Source organism: Pseudopodoces humilis, chromosome 2 (assembly GCF_049639895.1).
Source record: "Pseudopodoces humilis isolate 2021_Gansu_Grassland_sample_001 chromosome 2, ASM4963989v1, whole genome shotgun sequence".
NCBI lineage: Eukaryota > Metazoa > Chordata > Aves > Passeriformes > Paridae > Pseudopodoces > Pseudopodoces humilis.
The window spans coordinates 27978666-27999045 of NC_142201.1; the positions used below are offsets into that span (position 1 = coordinate 27978666).

General features: G+C 52.8%; 1 protein-coding gene and 1 long non-coding RNA gene across 2 annotated transcripts; one reads left to right on the top strand and one right to left on the bottom strand.

The window, feature by feature from the left end:
- The first annotated feature begins 1316 nt into the window (after nt 1-1316).
- On the top strand, nt 1317-8331 carry LOC148184818 (uncharacterized). Its single transcript, XR_015772016.1, has 5 exons — nt 1317-1437; nt 1661-1803; nt 2607-2779; nt 6231-6343; nt 8115-8331. It is a non-coding gene; the product is annotated as an uncharacterized LOC148184818 (long non-coding RNA).
- A 5836-nt stretch (nt 8332-14167) lies between these two features.
- On the bottom strand, nt 14168-17158 carry POU3F3 (POU class 3 homeobox 3). The gene has a single exon (XM_005516558.2). The coding sequence runs from the start codon at nt 17156-17158 to the stop codon at nt 15839-15841; it is 1320 nt and encodes a 439-aa protein (XP_005516615.2). The 3' UTR covers nt 14168-15838.
- Between the last annotated feature and the right edge of the window lie 3222 nt (nt 17159-20380).

The following is a 20380-nucleotide window of genomic DNA, read 5'->3' on the forward strand; positions in this document are numbered from 1 at the left end:
TCGCTTGTAAGACGCAGCAGCTGGCCGGGGCCCTCCCTGACCTCCCTGAAAAGAAGTCAAACGTGCTGGGTTGAGAGGTCCTCTCCTTCCACCCTCAAGTCTGTCAGACTCTGCTGGAATTTATTCATTCCTCCTCCCTGGCCTCCCACCCAAAACAGAGATAGCTCTTCCAGCTCTCCACAGCTACAACGACACAATAAAACCGGGGAAGCTCCTGGAGGATAGCCCCCGGCCGGGCTACAGAGCACCTTTCGGGCAGGTTTTATGGGCAGGATATGCGCCCTTCCTCATGCGGGGGCATCTCCTGGCTCCCAAGAGCGCTGCCCACCCACGGCAGCCCCTCTCCCCCTGCGCCGGGTGGAGCGGAGCGGCCCGGCCTCCGCCTCCCGTTAGATGGCGCTACAGACTTTACAACCACGTGTACAGAGGCGAGGGAAAAAAGAATAATAATAATAAAAGAAATAACCCTCTTATTGTCCGACACGCGGGGAGTCGGCCCCGCGATGGACCCGGGGGAAGCGGTGCCCAGCGTCGGGATGCCCCTTTCCCTCGGGGAGAGCCGGAGGTTGCCCGCAGCCCCGGGCGGCTGCCGGGACTTGGCCCTCGGGAGCCACCAGGGCAAAGTCGGGGGCAAGTGGGCGAGCGGGGGCCCGGCGGAGCCGTCCTTCCTACCGGGAGAACATCCCGTCCGGAACGGGGAGGAGGCGCCGGCCGGTTCCCAACCGGGGAGGGGGGCGAAACCCGCGGGCAGTCTCTCGTCCTTCCCCTGCATTACTTCTATTTTCCAAAAAGCTGCTCATGCGGTGCTCACAGCCTGCTTAGGCTCTGATGGCTGGGTGTTTAATCAGTCCCACTCTTTCCCCCCGACTTTTTTTTCTTGTTTGGAGTCAGTCCCGCGTTTCCCCTCGGTGTAGGACCCCACAAGTTTTCGGGCAGCCGGTCAGTGGCTGCCACGGGGGTCCGCCGGAGCGAGGCTGCCCTGAGCTCTTCCCCTCGCCCATCCCGGCTTTGGACAGGAGGGACAGGTCGGTGTATGAAACTGCTGGTCCTCAACTCGCTAATCCATGACAGACCAGTCAACGCTTCTCTGCCCGGTCCCCAGCAGACAGGCTGCTGGCTGTCCCCAGCCCTGCCGCTGAGCGTGTAGGCGACCACCTCTAGAAGGGGTTTGGGCTGTCCCGGCGCAAAGGCCACCGCAACACCCCCCTCCCGTGCCTGCCATCGGGCTGTGAACTTGCCGGTGGGGTAAGTTCTCCTTTAAGAAAGCGAACTGTTCCTTATGCATATTTAAGGCTGTTTGTCGGCAGTGCCCAGCTGACACGGGGCTGGAAGCTCACACGCGGGACCCGAGCTCTGGAGGAGTAAATCATCCCCACTTTAAACGCACCCTCTGCCAGGACTATAGTTGAGTGCTCCTTGCCATTGCTCTAAACACATGTAAGTCAGAAAGGGGGAGGGGGGGTGGAGCTGGGGAGACGAAAGCGGGAGACTGAGCCTATTTAGGAAGATGAGTAGGGTATTTTGGTAATTTCCATCACCAACATTCCCTCCCCCACCCCCCTCCCCTCCAAAAAACCCAAAAAAAAAAACCCAAAAAAACCCCATTGAACTTGGATTTTAAGAAACAATTCAAAACAATTTATTATTATTTTTCTCCAAGCCTAGGATCTCCTGCCCCTCAGCAAGCCTGGATCCCTAAGATCAATGAGGTTTCCAGACTTCCTCCCTCTTTTTGCCCTTCACGAGAGCGCTTTGCTGGGTGCGCAAGTGTGCGTGTGAGGAGCGGAGAAGAGCGCCGGGAGGGTAAGTGAACCCCTTGCTTCAGCCGGGGGGGCAGGAAGAGACCTCCACGTCACCCGAGGATCAGAGGACTCCTCCGTCGCGCCGGGGGTGGGATCCCGGGAAGTCTCTTCAGGCTACAGGGAGCGGGGGGAGCCTTCCGGGATGTGAATGCTTTGGAAAAGCCCCCTCCACAGCTAGGCACCCTGCCACCTCCGCGAGTGTGTACTTCTGTACGTGTGCGCGAAAAGACAAAGTGTATGGGAAGGTCAGGCTGGTGAGCTTCCACTGCAGCTCAAATGGGATGGAGCAACTTTCAGTGCTCTGTTCTTAGTGGTTTCCTGCCTTTTAAAGTGAACTTGTTCGAGTGTGTTATTCAAAATGTGGTTCAGTAGTTATGCCTTCAAATTAAGTTGCTTCTCGGTCCTCATCAGGAAAAGCAGACATGTGTCCTCAATTGTATAGTATATATATATAAAACAAAAATCTAGTAGGTACTTTATGATTCCATCTGGAGAAATTAAAAGCCCAGAGCTGTAATGTTTATTCTTACATAGTTTACAAAAAAAGGGGGAAATGTGTGAGACACATGTCTCCAAATATAACCAAAGTGCTTTCCCTTCTGGTTAAAAAGTTGCATGCAAATGTTTTCATTTTAACACTCCCTGCCACCTGTACTTTTCAGGGAAACTTTTCTTGGCGTTAGTGATGAAGCACCAATAGCACTTATTAATGAATTAATTATTATTATGGCTGCTGAATTGACTTTAAGTGCTTTGGAGGCGAAACTGATCCATGTTAATCAGTTACAATTAATTGTGTTTCAGCTGCTGTTTCGAACACAGTTTCAAAGACGAAGGCGAGAAGGCTGTGCGTGGGGTGTAGAGAAGAGGGTGATCCGGAGACTTCCCTGCCCACGGCCCCCTTGCTCAGAGATCTCCTCTTGGGTTGCAGAAACCGGCGAAATGTTGTCCCGGTGCCCGCGTCAGGTCACACAAAGGTGCGAGGGGCAACTTAGACGACAAACTCCTCTTTCTCCTACCAAAAGCTGCAAAGATTAAGAGAGTCTAGGATTTAGGAGCGCAGCCCCACAGGGAGATTTCCCTCAGGAGTTCGCCCTACGGGGAGGGCAGCGGGCGTGGGCTTTGCTGTGTAGTCTCTGCTTGGCCGCTTTGGTCAGGGCTTTTGTGTTGGCTGCGGAGAAAAGGAGGCAGCGGTGGGCAGCGAGTCCGAAGGGGTCCACAGAGTCCTCTCGCGGGGGGGCGACTGCACCCCGAGTGAAGGAGCATCTGGGGAGAGGGAAGCTGGGGAAGAGAAGAAAATAGCTCCCCGAGGGGACAAGCGACAGCTGGGCAGGGCTCTGTGAATGCCAGGGAGGCCAGAGGGGCGGCCGCAGGGCAGAGGGCAGGAAAAGCCGGGTCGCGCAGACAGGCAGCCGAGACGCCAAGGGGAGGGCTATTCTCTGCCGTGCCGGGGAGCCCCGCCGCCTGCGGGACCTGGGTGCTAGGGGCGCAGGGCGGGCTCAGCGGGGAAAGCTGGGGATAAGCAAGGCGTGAGACAGCCGGGCAAAGCCTGGGAAAGCTCCCAGGGTCGATGCGCCGAGGGGAGGCTCGAGGGCCGCCGTTTGGCCGGCTGGTCACAGGGCGGCCCGTGTGTGCCCAGCACGGCGGCTGCAGGGGAACGTCCCCTCCAAGAGGGTGGAACCCCAAAGCAGAGCGGGCACTGGCTCAGGTGGACCGGGACACGGCTGGGGTCGACCTGGCTGCCCGTACCCTCAGTGGGAACTTTGACTGGAGATAAACTTCTCGTCTTTTGCCAGGGAAACGGGATTTTCCACAATGATAAGGACCCCTCCTTTACAAAAGTTAGGGATGGAAAGAGAGGGAGAACTGGCGGTTCTCCCCGGGCTGGGCTACTCACCCTTGCCCTGCCTACCCCTTGGCCTCCGGCCACCCCGGGGACTGAGCCTGTCGCGGGCGGCACCAGGCATCATCAAGTACTGCTTGTCCTTAGAGATTTACACTTCGCAAAAGTAAAGCTCTCCCCCGCCCCAGCCTTCAATGTGACTTTTTTTTATGCCAGTCCGCAGAAAGGCAATTGGGAAACTCTATTCCCTCCCATCCTCTCTGGAATTGTGTTGCTGGGGTTTTTTTGCGGTTTGATTTTTTTTTTTTTTTTCCTTCTCTCACTCCAGCTCCTTCTCAAAGGCTTCCCCTTCCTCCCCACCCCTGTCGCTCTTTTTTTTTTTTTTTTTTTTTTTTTTTTAATTCCTCTTCATCCCATTGACTCTACTCAGCTTTTGCTTAAGATGAGCAAGGAAAAACCAAACCACTCTGCCCTATATGTGCAAACGGACCTTTCTTGGAGAAAAGTAAAACAAACAAAACCCCTTTTACCTGCAATAGAAGATAGTGTGCAAAATTATCCACCCTACCCCCCCGTCCTATATGGAATGCAGCTGTAATTAATTGAAAATTGTGGGAAGAGATGCGTGTGAACGTAATAGATAAGGTCGGTCGGGTTGACAGGACACCTCGTTCCTGCTCATCACGGGTGGAATCGTTTTCTCCAGCTGGGATGGGTGGTGATGCGGGTCTCGCAGAGGTATAGGATACAAATCTTCGGTTCTCGTATATCACAAAAGCAGTTTTAGTTGGATGAAACACCCCTATTAACCAACTTTCTCCGTCTCCCTCCCTAGTTTTATTTATTTTCCTTGGATGCGAGACCGAGGTGGTCAAAACCAAACAAAAGCACTTGCGTTTGTGTCGGCACTTTGTCGTCGGGGCAGCACCCGCATTAGATTATTGCCGGGGATTTATTTGCATGCAGCTGCAAACCCACAACCCTGCTGCTGACCGCTGAGCATAAAGGGCTGCCGGGGCCGGCCCCTGCCCGGCCGCCGCGGCTCCCGGTGGGAACACGGCCCGGGGGCCGGGGGTGGGGGGAGGATTTGGGAGTGGGTTTGCTCCCGACACGGCCCGGGGGGATGGTCACAGAGCCGGCAGAAGCAGCAGGGTCCCCAGCGCAGCCAGAGGCTGCAGGTGCGGGGGATGGGGGGGAGGCGGGGGCGGCGCCGGCCCGCAGCCCCCCTCTCCACCACCCGGCTCGCCCCCAAAGGCAGCCGCCGCTCCCACTGGCCTTGCTCACAAGCACATCCCAGAGAAGCTTTCCCTAATGCCTATGTCCCGGGGAAAAGAAAGGACCGGTGGTAGATCCTCGGGATTTCTCAGAGCTATTTTCAGTGCTTTGAAATTTGCAGTAATGTTGATGTTCTTTTTTTCCCCCCTCTTGTCCTCGCTTTTCGGCACAGTAGCGTTTGACGAGGGAGCTATTAACCTTTGCAGCAAGGGCTTTAGGTTCAAACTACCTCCTTCACTACCCTCCGTATGCCTCTCCCCACGCAATGGCACGATGCGAGGATGGATTTGGCTGCATGGGATCGATGTAAATGTCTCCTCAGGCCTCTCTCTACCTTAGGCTACGCTACCAAGTCTCCTTCATCTTCTCCCGGAGAACCGGGTGAAGGCGCAGGGTTCCTGGAGCTTGAACTGGCTCCCCCGCTCCGAGCGCAGCGGGAGCAAAAGCTGCCTCCGAAGCGGGGCTGGCTCGAGGACGAGCCCACGGCAGCGCTGCCGTGGTCTGGCCCGTGTCTCCCTCTGTGAGGGGAAGAAGGGGATCAAACCAGCCATCCACAAGCTTAGGGGGACTTCTGCCCGTCCCTTGCTCCGACGGGCAGCATGGGACTGTAGGAGAAAAGGAAGAAAAAGTCAGTTCAGGGAACTTAATTATTTGTCAGAGGAAAGAGATGTTCCCACTCCATGCAGGCTCCTTCGACTGTGCGTGAGCAGGGGAGGCCCCTCCGGGATTTTCTGCCAAACACAGGGGGCTGCGGAGCGGGAGCTTCCAGACAGGGAGGGCAAGGTCGGGCGGGCGGAAAACCGGCCCGGGAGGGAAAAGCTGGAAGGGCAATGGGGATGCACACAGACACACAGAGGGTCACGTTCGCCCCTCGCATCCCCACAGCGGTGCGTGGAGATGTCGCGCTGCCCCTTGGCCAGGCCACGCCGCCGCAGGGGGAATCCCTGTGCGCAGACGGGCCCCGGGAGGCCGGAGGGCAGCCCACCCCGCCGGGCCGCCCCGTCTAACGCCGAGCTCCCCGAGAGCGGCCCGGACGCTGTAGGGATCCGGCCGGGCTGTGCAGGCACAGGAGGGGGTGTCCCCAACCCCACGCCCCCAGAAAACTGGGGAATAGGAAAGCTGGAGTGCTTGCGCAAATTAGGATGCGCCTGTGGGCTACAGTGGGCTGCGCTTGTGGGGAGCAGGTTGGTAACACGAGTGGCCAGGGAAAACGTGGGGAAAGGCAGGAAAGGATGAAACCATTCGCAGACTCCTTGCGGAGCTGGGGTGTGTTGTCATCTTTGTTTTGGTTGTGTTGTTTTGTTTTGCAGGAGATTGGGACAATAGCTGGAGTGGATTATTCATTCCCGTAGGCAATACTTCCCTGTATGGGCTTCAGGATGCAGTTGGAAGCTTGGGAACAAAGCGGGCGTCGAATGTCAAGGTAACTGGTCCCCTTCCTTTGTTTATGCTATTGTTAATGACGGGGCTCACTCAGCCCTGGCCTCAGCCGTGCTGTATGGCATTAATATTGACTTGAGAGAATAGGCAGGGCAATTAAAAACCAAACCCAGAACAACAGCAGCATCCAGCCCAAGCCCAGTTCTTCAGGTAAAACATGCCTCTTCTGGGCTACTGAGAACGATATAGTAGCCTTGCCTGGTATTCACAGAAACACACACACACTGTTCATAAAATAAAACACATCCCTATACAGCATTTACACGTAGGGGAGACACTGTAACCCTGTCCTTCAGTACCAAATCAAAAGGGAAAGGGCATTATTTTCAAATACCCACATATTAGCATAAGGGAATTCTCATCAGGACAAAAAAAAATAAAGAAACTAATAAAATTATTCTTTTAATTATGATAATCTAAAAGTAGCAGAAACCTGAGCATTTATTGACTAATTTTCTTCTTCTCAAGGTAGTGGATGGTATTTAAAGTTCAACATTTCTCACAGCTCCTTGTTTAGTTTAATTTCCTTGACAATCTAGGCAATTTCAGCAAACTGAGTTAAAAATTTTGGTACACATCTGAGTATGGATCTGCATAAAATAGAAAAGGTGAGAGAACTGGGGAGAGATGTGTTGTTATTTTAAGAAGAGAAGGGAGTGCATGTTTGCATGTGTGTGTGGATGCATATGTGTGAGAGTGAGAAACAAACGGAGAAATTTGCACCTTACATTTGATCTGTAGCTTTAGTGTGGACTCTGAAACAAATATCTATTAGATTTCTCTGAAAAGTGTCCCACTAAGGCAGACAGACCCCTGTTTTGAATGAGAGCTCCAGGTGATGAAAGAAATGTATGTTATTCCAGAACAATTCTTTATCAACTCTATTTTTTTTTTTTTTTGGTAGAAAGATTAATTTCATCTCTCCTATCCTGGGCCCATTTTCTGCCAGTGAAGGGATATAATAATGATCAATGCCCAGCACTTCTCATCTCTTTTGTACCTGGCAAATATTTGTAATGTTTTGAATGTGGAAGGGAGGTGAAGAGATGAGCCCAATCTCATCTTCAGAGTATCCTCATGAACACTCACACAGAGGGAGGAAAAATCCAAACAATGAAGCCAACCTGTTCAGAAGAGCCTCCTGCCCAAAACTCTACAGTCATGCAGCTAGTTTTTGTATTTTATCTGCCTGCTTGATGGAAGGGTCTACATACATCAGGCTATCTGGATTTATGCAACCAGCTCCGGGTGTACATTAGTACTTCAGTTGAAAATGGGACCTGGAGTTGTTGAGCAAACAGTTCCTGCTTGACTGTAGTGTAGACTGAATGCTGTCTAGTCAGCTGTATGGAGCGGTGTCAGGGAAGTAGCTCCAAGTATTTCCAAAACTAATAACAAAAAGGTTACTATATATAAAATGTTTATACAGCCCACATTCCCTCAAGTTGTTTAATTTTCAGTTTGATGCACATAAATATAGCAGACATACTCGGTTTCCCATTAGCCAGTCCCTACTTTTTAAAATCAATTCATTTCAGTTTGAAAGAATGGCCCCATACGTAAGACAGTCAACAACCCTTTGACTTTCTCCACTCCATGTGGACCTCAGGAAGAAATAGCATCTGTCTTTGTCATTTCACATGCGTATCGCAGTGCCTTGACATTGTGTTTTAAGAGCAGGCCTACTACCAGGGAGGGTAACAGTCCCCAGCTTGTTCCCCCTTTCTAATCCATTTTTCTCCTTCTCATCTTAGGCTTCTTTTGAGGAAGAAATAGCTCTGCTGGGACCCCATGCCTGGACTTTGGAGGGCATGACACAGTGGTCTGATATGAAAGTACTGTCCCTGCAGATGGAAACTCTCCTCTGTATCCTGCGCCTTGCAAGACAGGCAGTGAGGGGACATTGAAGTAACCAAGCATCTGGCATCAAGCCTGACAATCCACTTCACACTATGTGAAGGAAAGTTTGTTCCAAACCACATACTTTCTGGTGCTCAGTACTGGTGTCAAACTGGTTTGAACTGTCCCAAGTATAAAATAAAGATCTCCATTGTGGTATGCCAGTGAGCTTGTCTTGCTAAACCTTCCCTGTTTATGTTGAAGGTACAGAGCTCATGTAATGCTGTCTTTTCACCCACGGATGGGTGCAATAGGAACAATTCAGAAAAGTTCTGTTTAGCTTTTTCCCCCCTGAAGCTGAAAAAATGCAAGCTATCAGAAACAAGCCTATGTTTGAAGGTACAGTTTTCAACATGTGAGTGGAAAACATATCTACTGGCAGTATTCAACAACTCTGCAAGGGCTGTGCTCGAATTTTGGCTTTTAATCTCAGCTTTGTTAGAGAGAGAGATGCAAAATGGAATGGAACCTGATTATTTGTGCTATAGCCTTGTGATGCTCATCCTATAACTGTTGGGGAGAGAAGCAAAACACTCTGCTAAAGCTTTGGGTGAGCCTGAGTTTCAGGGGGACTCTAGTCTTCACAGGTTCTCACTTCACTGCCTTTCTTCCTTTAGTATTTGTTATATGGGATTTTTTTTTTTGTCTGCCTTTCAAAGTGAGTACAGACTCAATCCTGCTGAGAGAGAGCGCTCCCTCCATCACAAGCTCACATTTGGAAAATGCCTATCCACTTTGACTGCCCCCCTTCAAGTCATCGTCCCCCTTTCAGGGGAGAAAAAAAAAACCTTAAAAGAGAAAGAGAGAAGAGGGGGTGGAGGGAAGGGGGAGAACCCCTGATTCCTCAGTGACCTGCACAGCTCGGACAGACGTCCAAGATTCCCTCTGCCTCCTGCAGAAAAGCCCCGACAGAGGGAAAAACCCCACATGCCTGAACTTTTAACGTGGCTTGGGGCTTATACAATTCAGGCTCAATTACTTTTTTTTTTTTTTTGGGGGGGGGGGGGGGGGGGCGGACGGGACGACAAGAGAGAAGAAAGTTTGGATTTAACTCTTTGTCGCTAAAACACCACCACAACCCAAAGCGCCAGCCATCAGCGTCTCCGGCAGCCGGTGCCCTCCCGCCACACTACGGCGGTGGCTGGCAGGGAGAGGCAGCCCCGGCCCTGGCTGCCGGCACCCTGCGTGCAGCCGTGCCCCGGGGCTCCCCTCGCTGCCCCGCGGAGGGGGCCGCCCTCCCTCCGAACGCTGCGGGGGAAAGGCAGCCCTGCCTGTGGTCTGCGGGGCTGGCAGGGAAGTTTTCTGGTACAGCTAAAGGCATACACACACACATATATATATACACACACATATATATATATATATGTGTATATATATATATATCACACACACACGTCTTTATATATAGATTTATATGTAGGTGTGTAGTCTATGTTTAAATTATTCTATCTATACACACAGTCCTCCTCTGATGAGGTCATTCTCCCATATATATGAGATTGGGTGTAAGATGCCAGAATCTAACGCCAAGATCTTATCTCTGCCGATCTAAAGGCAATATAAAGTAAATGTTAGCAGAAGGGGAAATAAATTTTGGAGAGAAACATTCAACAAGGTGTCCCTGAAGGCTTTTCCCCCGCCCTCCCCAGCCAATGTGCCCACGCACTTCATGCCAAAGAGAGCCATTTCTGCACAAGAGACTCCTGCTTCAGTGCAAGGACAGACTGCACCCCGCATCGTGGGTCTGTGCCTGGCAGGAGCTGCACCTTGACATTTTTAATCCCCCCTTCCCTTTCCCGAGCAATGCTCTCCTCTCGAATGCGCTAATCGGCTGCAGCTTATTTATTTTTATTTATTTCCCCTGTGGCTCCAAATGTCTTAATTTTTTATTTTTTTTTTTTTTTAATTTCAGGAAACTCAAAACGGAAGGGGGATGCTACTTGAAAGTGTGACTCAAAAAAAAAAAAAAGGTTTTGCTTTGCAGCCATCAGTAGCACCAGGAGACAGCTCCATTAAAAAAGTAGTTTTCCACTGCTCTTGAAAAGCCGTTATTTTTTACATCGCTTTTAGGAAGATAGATTAACAAAACATCACATTTCAAGCCACTCTGATCTGTAATTAAATGGAGGAGCCGGTTTGTATTCTCCTATGGCTTTTACAGAAGTTGCAGTGATCCAAAGTCAGGTTGCTGTGTCAGAGTGGCATTTTTATTAATGAGAATACAAAAAGCTTGCATATTCTTAGCCCGGCTTGAATTTAGTTGCTAAGCAACCGCTGTATGGTAATTCATCCGCGAAATTTAAATCTTGGAGAAAGGATCCTGCGTTTTGCTGAATGGTCGCCACGAGGAAAACAACTTGTGGGACCCGCGGCAGCTGCCGCCGGGGCACCGCGCCGCCCGCCCGCCGGCTCCCCCGGGCCGCCCGCCGCCCCGGGCCGGCCCGCCGGGGACGAAGGGCAGACGGGCAGCGGCGCCCGCCCCGTCGGCGCTGCCCCGGCCCGGCCTTCCACGAGTGGGGAACGCGGCTCCAGCGTTTCCCGGAGCGTGGCGCGGCCCGGGCCCCGCCGCAGCCACCCCGGCTGGGGAGGGGTGAGGGGGACGCGAGTCCCGTCGCAGCCCCGAGGGCGAGGCCCCGTGGGCACCACCGCGGACCCGGCCTCTCCTTTGGTGTCGGGCAGGACGGGATGGGCTGCGAGCCTTCCCCCGTTCGGCCTTCACCCCTTAGCTTTTTGTGTCGCCAACGCCTCTCAGCCAAAGAACTCCCTACTGCTGTGTCATTGACACTGCGGGGCCGCTCGCAGCCCTCCTCTCCCCTCGCTCCCGCCGCCTATTGAAGGCTGCGCCCGCTCCATTGTGCCAAACTGCAACTGAAAACACCGATGGGGCAATAACCACCTCACTGCATCTCCTCCGATCGCTCCATCCAGCCACCCATCCCTCTCGTCAGAGGCGACCAAGCTCCTCGCCAACCCTGGCATTAGCAAAATGAGTCCCTGTCCTCAAGCGCTCGCCCCATGCCTGCCTCCGAGGTCGGGACTTGTTGCATCCCTTTTAGAGTTTGATTAATTACCCTGGAACTTAAGCAAACTAAAGTACATGTGGCGAAGAAGCTCACGCCTACGGTTTGGTCCTGCAGCTTGCCACTTACAGAGGTAATCTTTACATTCGCTTCCAAATTGGAATATGCATCTCTGCGCTTCAGAAAGGTATCCCTGTATAAATATATAGAAGTATCGATTTTGCTGTAGCTTGAAGATGTTGATCATTTATTACAAAAATAAACGAATAAATACAACAATGTATTGTTGCTTTCAACAGGATAAATATTTTACAAATATATAATTTAAAAAAACCCAAATTTAATTGTTAAAGTTATTTAAAATAGTACACTTATTGATAAAATTATCAATAGTATATACTGCATTTCATATTAGAACCAATTATTCTCTAGACGTTCCATTTAAAACCATTCATACAAAACAAGTTATGAGCATTGTAATGTGCAAACACGAGCCACTACATTAAAGCATAAGGATTCTGTAAAGATCACTTTCCGATAGGAACTGCTGCGATTTTAAACCAAAGTACAGCTCTCTGCTAAATTTCGGAAAATACTCAGACCAATAGCAGTGACATGACTATTTTAAATACACCTGAAAATGATTTATTGTGTACAGACTCGACGGGGGAAGGATGGCATGTGAGTGAGAAGACTGGGGCGTAATAGAGGACCGCAGGATATGAAAACGTAAACTATAAATAATCACATCTCGGGATTACCCAGTCTGATCAACCATAACTCTGCAAAACATTTGGCTTTCCTTTAGGCAGGGGGAAAAAAAAGAAAAAAAAAAAAAAAAAAAAAAGTAAGGAAAACGATGCCGAATCTATTACCAAGCACAGAACACTGATATTATAAATGAATACAATTACTAAATTCATTAAGAGATCTGGCGATATATAACAATATTTTCATTATTTACACGTGTAACAATATAACCCTTAGCGCAAACCCTCTCACTTATTATCTACCTCTTGCTATCTCAGAGACTCACAACCCTGAAATTCCTAAATACATTCAAAGGATTCAGTTTCTCGGGGGCGGGGGAGGGGGCGGAGGGGCGGAGGGGCGGAGGGGGGAGCGCCCATGGCCTCACTTTTTGTGCATAACAAGTCCACGGAACGGGCACATTTTGCCGGTCCCTCCGACCACACGTTACTCCTCCAGTCTAACCCCCAGCTTTTCGGAGGCAGCAACCCGCAAAGGTTGCCTTTTAATAGAAACCAGCGTGAAGCCTAACGTTAGCTCTTTGTTGCCATCCAAATCGAGTAACCAAATACCGCTCCGAAATTTAAATAGACTTTCTCCGCGGCTAATACAACTGCTCTCCTTCGTGTGTGAAAACAGGATCCCACCTCACGTGTCAGTGGTACCCGGCCCCCGGAGGGGAGCCCGGCCGGGCCGCCTGCACGCCGGCCCCCGCCCGGCCCTTCTTCCCTCCCCAGCTGCAAAATCAGCCAGCAGCTTCTGCTAAAACGAACAAAAGAAATAGCGTCCTTTACCCTTTCGGGTTCTCTTTCCCTTTGTTGGGTTGGCTTCTTCCCCCACCCCCCCTCTTATTTCCTCCGTGTCAGTAGGGCCTTTCGGATTTCACAAATCAAACGGACGGTGATATTTACTACGAGCTGGTGTTAAAATAATGCATCCCGGTGCGCGGCTCCCAGGTTGGCTTTGATTTATGGACTGACACAAGGCCTATCGGAAAGGAAGAAATGCTTGTTGTTCCTACAGCAGTTTTCTGGGGGTTTAACCCCTGCCTCAATAGCACGTAGGGAAGCAAGGCAGGAGGGAGGGGGCGCAGAGGAGGGGAGGAAGAGGAAGGTGAGGAAGAAGCCACAGACGAGCTGGATCATAAAAGAAAACCTTAATTCTCCAGCAGACTACCAGTGGGGGCGGGTGGATGCATTAGATCAGCTCTCTGCTTCCCACAACCTCCCCGCTGCAAGATGAAGAGAGTTGAGGCGGTCATTCACTTGTCCCTACATTGCAATAAATTCTAGTGGATAAATATGACAGGTCAGCTAGTGCATCTCTTGGCATCTCCAACGTTACTGACACGCGCGTGTGTTTGCAAAGAAGGCATGGCAGAGCTATGGCAAAGTGGAGAAAACTAGACTACACCACTTCACACCCCATAGAAAAACCTTAAAACAACAACAACAGCCACAGCAACATCAACAACAGAAACGGTAAACTAGGCAGACTGCACGTAGAATGCTGAAAGTATTATTCTATATATTCGATCAGAAAAAAACCCAAAAAACGTACCTTTTCTTTAAATTATAAAGATAAATTAAATACAAATATTAATACATACATAAAATGAGTCAAAATAAATTATAGCTCAGCCCCTCTTCTCCTTCTTTGCTCTCCCCCCCCCCCCCCCCGCACCTCCCCCCCCGTCTAGCCTCAGTTTGGAAAGAGAGGAAGCAAGACAAGACTGAACTTTTGGAAACATCCCTCTCAGCACCCGCCACGCGGGACCTGAGGACGCGCTCAGGTATCGCCCGCGCCCGAGTGCCAGCCTAAACAGAGGCGGCACAGCCCTTTCGGGGAGAAGGTGGCATTTGGTGAGCTCTAATCTCGCCGTCCTTCCCGGTGCCACAGGGTCCCCGGGGCTGATGGAAGGGCCCGCGGACACGGAGGAGAGGCGGCCAAGGGGAGAGCCCCGCGCCGGGCAAGCAGCAGCAGAGGCGGGGGCACTGCCGGGGAGCACGGGCCGTGCAGCCGGCAGGTCGGACCCTCGGTATTTCTCTCACTTTAGCAGTATGTCCCTTCAGAGAACTTTTTTTTTTTGTTGTTGTTTTTGTTTTTCGACACAGTGTTTATGCATCAGACACAGACTATTTCATTCTAACAAATTTATTTTCTCAATCAGCTCTTACGGAATCACTACTCAAATTAAATTACAATCAAATTATCACATCAAAAGATACCCTTATTACCTAACAACTGTCCATATTTTCATTTCATTTTGATTTGTGCTCGTCTGAAAAAAACACGTAATACAAGATCTGGGGAAAAAATAAATTACCGTTTTGCAGCAGTTCATAGGTATTCTGAATAAAATATTAAAAGAAGTCATTTAATGAAAATATAAAGCAAATTTTTTTTTTTTTTTAGATCAACAACGGATCTAACAATTCTATATTGCCGTCTTTTTGAAAAGTCTGTTTATTAAAACCTACCAAAAACACTGCTTGGAAATGGCAGTATTATATAATCACATCCACAGCACCCATTCAATCAAAGTTGGCAACGGATTTAGGAGAGGAGAAGTTCAGATAAGTGCAGCTGCAGATGCTCAGTCCTTCTAAATCCCTTTATCTGAATCAGTCCAGAAATAAAAAATAAAAATATTAATAAAAAAAATATTAGCAGTGGATTTTTTTTTTTATGACTCTTCCATGATGATTGGCAGCCGTCAGGAGCAGGACTTTGACAACCCTAAATTATTTCCCTTTCTTTCCCTGGTTCCTTTAATTCATGCAAAGTCCTTCTACAGAGCTCGAACTTTAGGGACCAACAACCTCTCCTTCTTTCACCCTCCCCCTGGCGTCTGTCCCTCCCCCCTTTCTCCTCAGGGTCAGTTTTCTCCGCGTGCGGGCATTTATTTCCATATTTTTGTTCTATAGCTATACCTATATATATAGATAAATATATATATATGTATTTGCTTCCCTATTCAGTCTGCTTGTTTTTAGTGCTGTGTGCATATTTTTTTTCCTGGAAAAAAGTGGACCCTTTCATTTTGCAGAATATATAGATATATAGATATATATGTTTTCAGAGTGGATGTCTGCCTTGCACCAAAATTCTACGGTTTGGCCAAGAAAAACAGGGTGCTGGAATGCAGCAGGCACCCTCTGATTAACCAGATTATTTTTCTTCTGCTTCCCTTTTTTTTTTTTTTTTCTGATTGCTCCCATTGAAAAAGAAATTAAAAAGAGGGAGAGAGAAAGGAGAAAAAAAGTTTCTGTGATTCATAGAAGAGAGCCCTTTTGGGGATGGGGGAAGAGTTGGGGGGGGGGTGGGGAGGAGGGGAGAGAAGAAGCGCAGACAGTGGTGTTCCTTACTGCGAGAAGGGGATAATTTGGAGAAAAATAAAAATAAAATTTAAAAAGCCCCAGCCCACCCCCCAAGCCCTTTCCCCACAACCAACCAACCAACCAACCCCCCGGCACATCTGCAGTTTTGGTGCATTATGCATCTCCACCCCGTTTTCCCAACACGGTCTAAACGCTCTCGCTCGGATCGACCTTCTCCACCGCTCCCTATTGGTATCGATCTTATATATATATAGATGCACGCATATATCCATATATATATAAACACAAGCAGTCTGAACGAGCCTGGATCGTGTGTGTGTGTGTGTGTGTGTGTGTGCGCGCGTGTGTGTCTGTGTGAGCGTGCGGCTGTGCGCGGCGGTGCCGGAGCCGGTGGCGGTGCCGGCGGCGGTGCCCGGCCCGGCCTGGCCCGCGCTGCCCCCGCGCTGCCCGGCCCGCCCGCGGTGCCCCTCACTGCACGCTGGTCTGCAGTCCGTGGTGAGGGGGCGGCGTGTCGGAGTTGACGGTGCCGACCTGGGAGTAGACATCGTCGGGGGTCTGCTGCTGGATCCCCGGGGGGGTCATCCGTTTCTCTTTCTGCCTCCGATTGCAAAACCAAACCCTGACCACCTCCTTCTCCAGCTGCAGGCTGTCCGCTAGGTTCGTAATCTCCTGGGCGGAGGGCTTGGGGCATTTCAGAAAGTGGCTCTCCAAGGCCCCCTTGACACTCACCTCGATGGAGGTCCGCTTCTTCCTCTTCCTGCCCTGGGCGGCGATCTTGTCGATGCTGGTGGGACTGCCCGTGGAAGAGTCGGCTTCCTCCAGCCACTTGTTCAACAAAGGCTTCAGCTTGCACATGTTCTTGAAGCTGAGCTGCAGGGCCTCGAAGCGGCAGATGGTGGTCTGCGAGAAGACGTTGCCGTAGAGGGTGCCCAGCGCCAGCCCCACGTCGGCCTGGGTGAAGCCCAGCTTAATCCGCCGCTGCTTGAACTGCTTGGCGAACTGCTCCAGGTCGTCGGAGGTCGGCGTGTCCTCGTCCGAGTGCGGGTCGTGGCTGTTGACGCCGCCGTGGTGCGGCGGGTGGTGCCCGGGGTGCTGGTGGTGGTGGTGGTGGTGATGCCCGGGGTGCTCGCCCAGCTCCGGCGTCTCGCCGCGCACGAGCCCCGGGTGCACCAGGCTCTGACCGCCGGGGGGGGGGCTCAACATGCCGTTCACCGTGAAACCCCCGGGCTGCGAGTAGAGGAGCGACTGCTGCTGCTGCTGCCCGCCGGCCATGGAGGGTAGGGGGGGGGGCGCCGCCGCCCCCCAGGCCGCCGGGTGCCCCTGGTGCGGGGGGCCCAGGTGGGGCGGCCGGTGGTGCAGCGCCGCGCCCGAGTGCAGATCGTCGCGTCCGCCGCTGCCCTTGACGGCGGGCGGCGGCGGCGGCTGCTGGGGGCTGCCCGTCATGCCCACGGGGCTGCCGGACCAGGGCGAGCCCGCTTCGGCGGCAGCGGCGGCGGCGGCGGCGGCGGCGGCGGCGGCGTGGGGCAGGGCTGTCACCCACTGGTGGGCATGGCTCAGCATATGGCCGCCGTTGCTGGCGGCCATGGCGCCCGGCATGAAGTCGCTCTGGACCATCTTGGCCGCCGGGTCGCCGCGGTAGCCGCCCGCCACCGAGGTGGCGGCCACGCTCCCCGGCTGCATGCCGCCGCCGCCGCCGCCGCCGCCGCCCCCCCGGTCCGCGTGGACGATGGAGCCGGCCGCCAGGATGCCGTTGCCGGGGAGGTAGGGGTTAGAGGTGGCCGCGGCCATCCCGCGCCCGCCGCCCGCCGCTCGCCCCCGCCGCGCCGCAGCCGCCGCTGCGCCGCCGCCGCCGGCGGCCGGGCGCCCGCCGCGGGCGCCCCTGCCCGGCGCTGCCGGGGCCGCTGCCGGGGCCGCCGCCCGCGCCGCCGCCGCCGCCGCCGCCTTCCCAGCCTCGCCGGGGCGCCGGGGCGCGGGGTTCACCTGCTAGCGCTCCGCTGCGCGCTCTCCTCCGCCCGTCCGCCGGCCGTCCTGCCTCCGCTCCGCGGCGCGCTCGTTGCGGTCGCCGGCTCTCGCTTCGCCTTTTATATTTTTTTAGCCTTTCCTTTTTTTTTTTTTTTTTTTTCCAAAAAAAGAGAAATATTTAGCTGTACATGTAGTTTTCCTCCGCCTTCTTCTCGCCCGGGTTCGCTGCTCGCAGGGAGGAAACCAAACAAAGGCTAAAAAGCGAAAAAAAAAGGGGGGGGGGGATCAAAAAGCCCCCGTGTCTTCTCCCCTCCGCTCCCCTAGGAGTACATCTCCTCCTCTCAGCCTTCCCCTCTCAGAGTGAAACTTTTCCTTTTCTTCTTCCTTTAAGGCTTTGTGTGTGGGTATATTTTCCTTTTTTTTTTTTTCTGCCTCTGTCTCTGTCTTTCTCTCCTCGGTTCCTCGATCTCCTTTTGCTCTGTTATTTGCAAGTTTTGTTGGTGTCCTAAGAAAACTTCCTGTGATGATGATGGTGGTGATGGTGGTGATGATGCATTTCTCAAAGTTGTGCTGTTGCTGAAGCACTTTGTCCCCTTTGAAACAAGAGTCCTGCCGGAGCCTTCTTGCTAGAGTCACGCTCTGGATAAGACATTTTTTTTCTCTCTACCTTTCCTTTAGGCGGTCGGAAAAAAGAAAAAAAAAAAAAAGTAAAAAAGAAATTTAAAAAGTTGAAATTTCTCGTTACCTCGCGAATTGTTTCTTTCCCTCTCCCGCTCTCTCTCTCGCTTGGTTTGTTGTCTTTTTTTTTTTTTTTTTTTTTTTTGGTTGTGTTTGTTTTGCTTTTTATTTTAATTCCAGCAGTTGGTCGAGGGAGGAGGCGGAGGAGGAGCGCCTTGGTGGAGAGGTGTGTGTATGTGTGTGTGCATATATGGTATCCTTTATACACTAACTCCAGCGGGGAAGTTGGCTGCCGGGCTGGCAGCGCGCACTGGCGGTGCCGGAGTCCCGCCGCTCGCCTCTCCCCGCCTCCCTCTCCCGGGCCGTGCCCGCGCCCGCGCCCTCCCTCCCTCCCTCCCTCCCGTCCGTCCGTCCCTCCCTCTCCTCCTCCCTCCCGCCGCCGCCGCCGCCCGCGCCGCCAGCGCCCGGCCCCGCCGCGAGGAAGCGGCCGCCGCCGCCCCCGCCGATTGGCTGCGCGCCCCGTGACGGACAGCGCGCCGCCGGCCGCGCGGCCCCCCTTCCGGCCGTTCCGATTGGCTGCTTTTTAATTTAGGCGAAGTGGCGTCGGAGATGGAAGTTGCCCCCCTCCTTGCCTCTATCCCTCCTCCCTCTCCCCTTCCTCCTTCCTCCTCCCTCCATCCCTCCCTCCCTCCGCCTCTTAACTCTTCGTGCCCGGCGGACACACGCACCTCGGAACTCTTCCGCCGTCGCCGCTCGGGCAGGGGCGAGCGCGGGCGGTAATAATTAATAACGACGGTAATAACGACAATAATAACGACGCCGGCACTGGGCTGGATTCGGAAAGGCGTTTGTGCGACGGTGTCACCACCGGGCACACGCACCCGCCTCTCTCCCGCCGGCAGTGCCCGTACCGGCTTTCGGAGCTGCCCCCCGGCGCTCAGCCCCGGAGGCGCCCGCCCCCCGCCCGCCCCCTCCTCCCTTTGTCCGCCCCCGCCCCCCGGGGTGCGCCCCGGACCCCGGCAGCCGTCACGCCGGGGGGCCGGCCCGGCAGCGCGGGAGAAGGGCCGCCCCGTCGGCGGGGGAGGTGGCAAGGGGAGCCGGCGTCCGGGCTTGCCCTGCACGCTGCGGTCTGCTCGCAGGGAGCCAGCCCCGCGGCATGAAACACTGTATTATTTCTCGTCCAGCGGAAAGAGTTAAGGGGGGCGGGGGAAGGCGGCGGGGGGTGGGGGGGGGGGGGCGGGGGAGAGATGCGACCGAGCGGAAACACTGCGCGCAGGCAACCTCAGTGAACCACGGAGAAAGAGAAAGTGGCAACAAAAACAAGGGCAAATTGAACGCTCCTCGGGGACTGCCGGTGCAATAACACCGCTCGGACACGGAGGGGACACGGCGCTGCCAGTGACCGCCTCGCCGCGCAGCGCCGTCCCACGCGCGCTCCCCGGGTGGCGGGGGCCGCGCGGAGAAAACGCGCGGGGCGGGCATGGGAACGGGCAGCGTCCCCCCCGGCTGGTCCTGCCCGCCCAGCTCCCCTCCTCCGCATGCTGAATAACCCGGCCCTGGGAGGCGGTGAGCTGCGTCCCGCTGGCAGCGCCCTCCATGCCGTCCCGCTCCCGCCGCGCTCGGCAGCCGGTGCTCGGGGCTCCCTCCAGCCCCCGGCTGGCACAGCACGAAATACCGTGGCAGGTCGGGTTAGTAAAATCATTCAAGTGAAGCGTACGGATCTTAAGGGCGCTGGTAACTAAACACCAAACATAATAATTTTATATATTAATATATATGTATATATATATATAAATATATATAAATAAATATATATATGCATATATATAGGTATATATATTTGTTCCCATGCGTCCTCCAAAGGTTTCTTTTTTTATATATAAAAGATCCAACACAGATTTCATTGAATAAATCTGAGATCTCCAGGTGCAGACGTTTGAATAGTCAGTGCCAGAACCCCATGTTTTCCTTTCCAGCCGATTTTGCTTGGATCAGGCTCAAAAACCGAGTGAGTCTCGTGGTTTTGTTTACACTGAATGGGGAGGATAGGAACGGTGCCATGGGGCCGTCTTTCATTAATATACAGTGAGGATTTTGTCTAAATTACTGCTATGAATTTCACAGTACACGCTTTCAAAAGCCGTCTCAGGTGGCCTGATGAAACGTGATAGCGCCTCTGCAAACAGATCTACTTTCTTAATAAAAAAGGAAGGTGTGGGGGGGTGGAGAATCCCCCCCAAAATAGAAAAAAAAAAAAAAAAAAGCAAAAAACCAGCGTACACCATCACAACACCGACAACAAAAATTAAATCTCAAGCTGGAGCAAGGTCTTTTATTTTAAAAAAATATCCCAACAAAAAACAAACAACC

Coding starts and splice junctions, on each gene's coding strand:
- POU3F3 (XM_005516558.2), bottom strand. CDS start 17,158: ATGGCCGCGGCCACCTCTAACCCCTACCTCCCCGGCAACGGCATCCTG.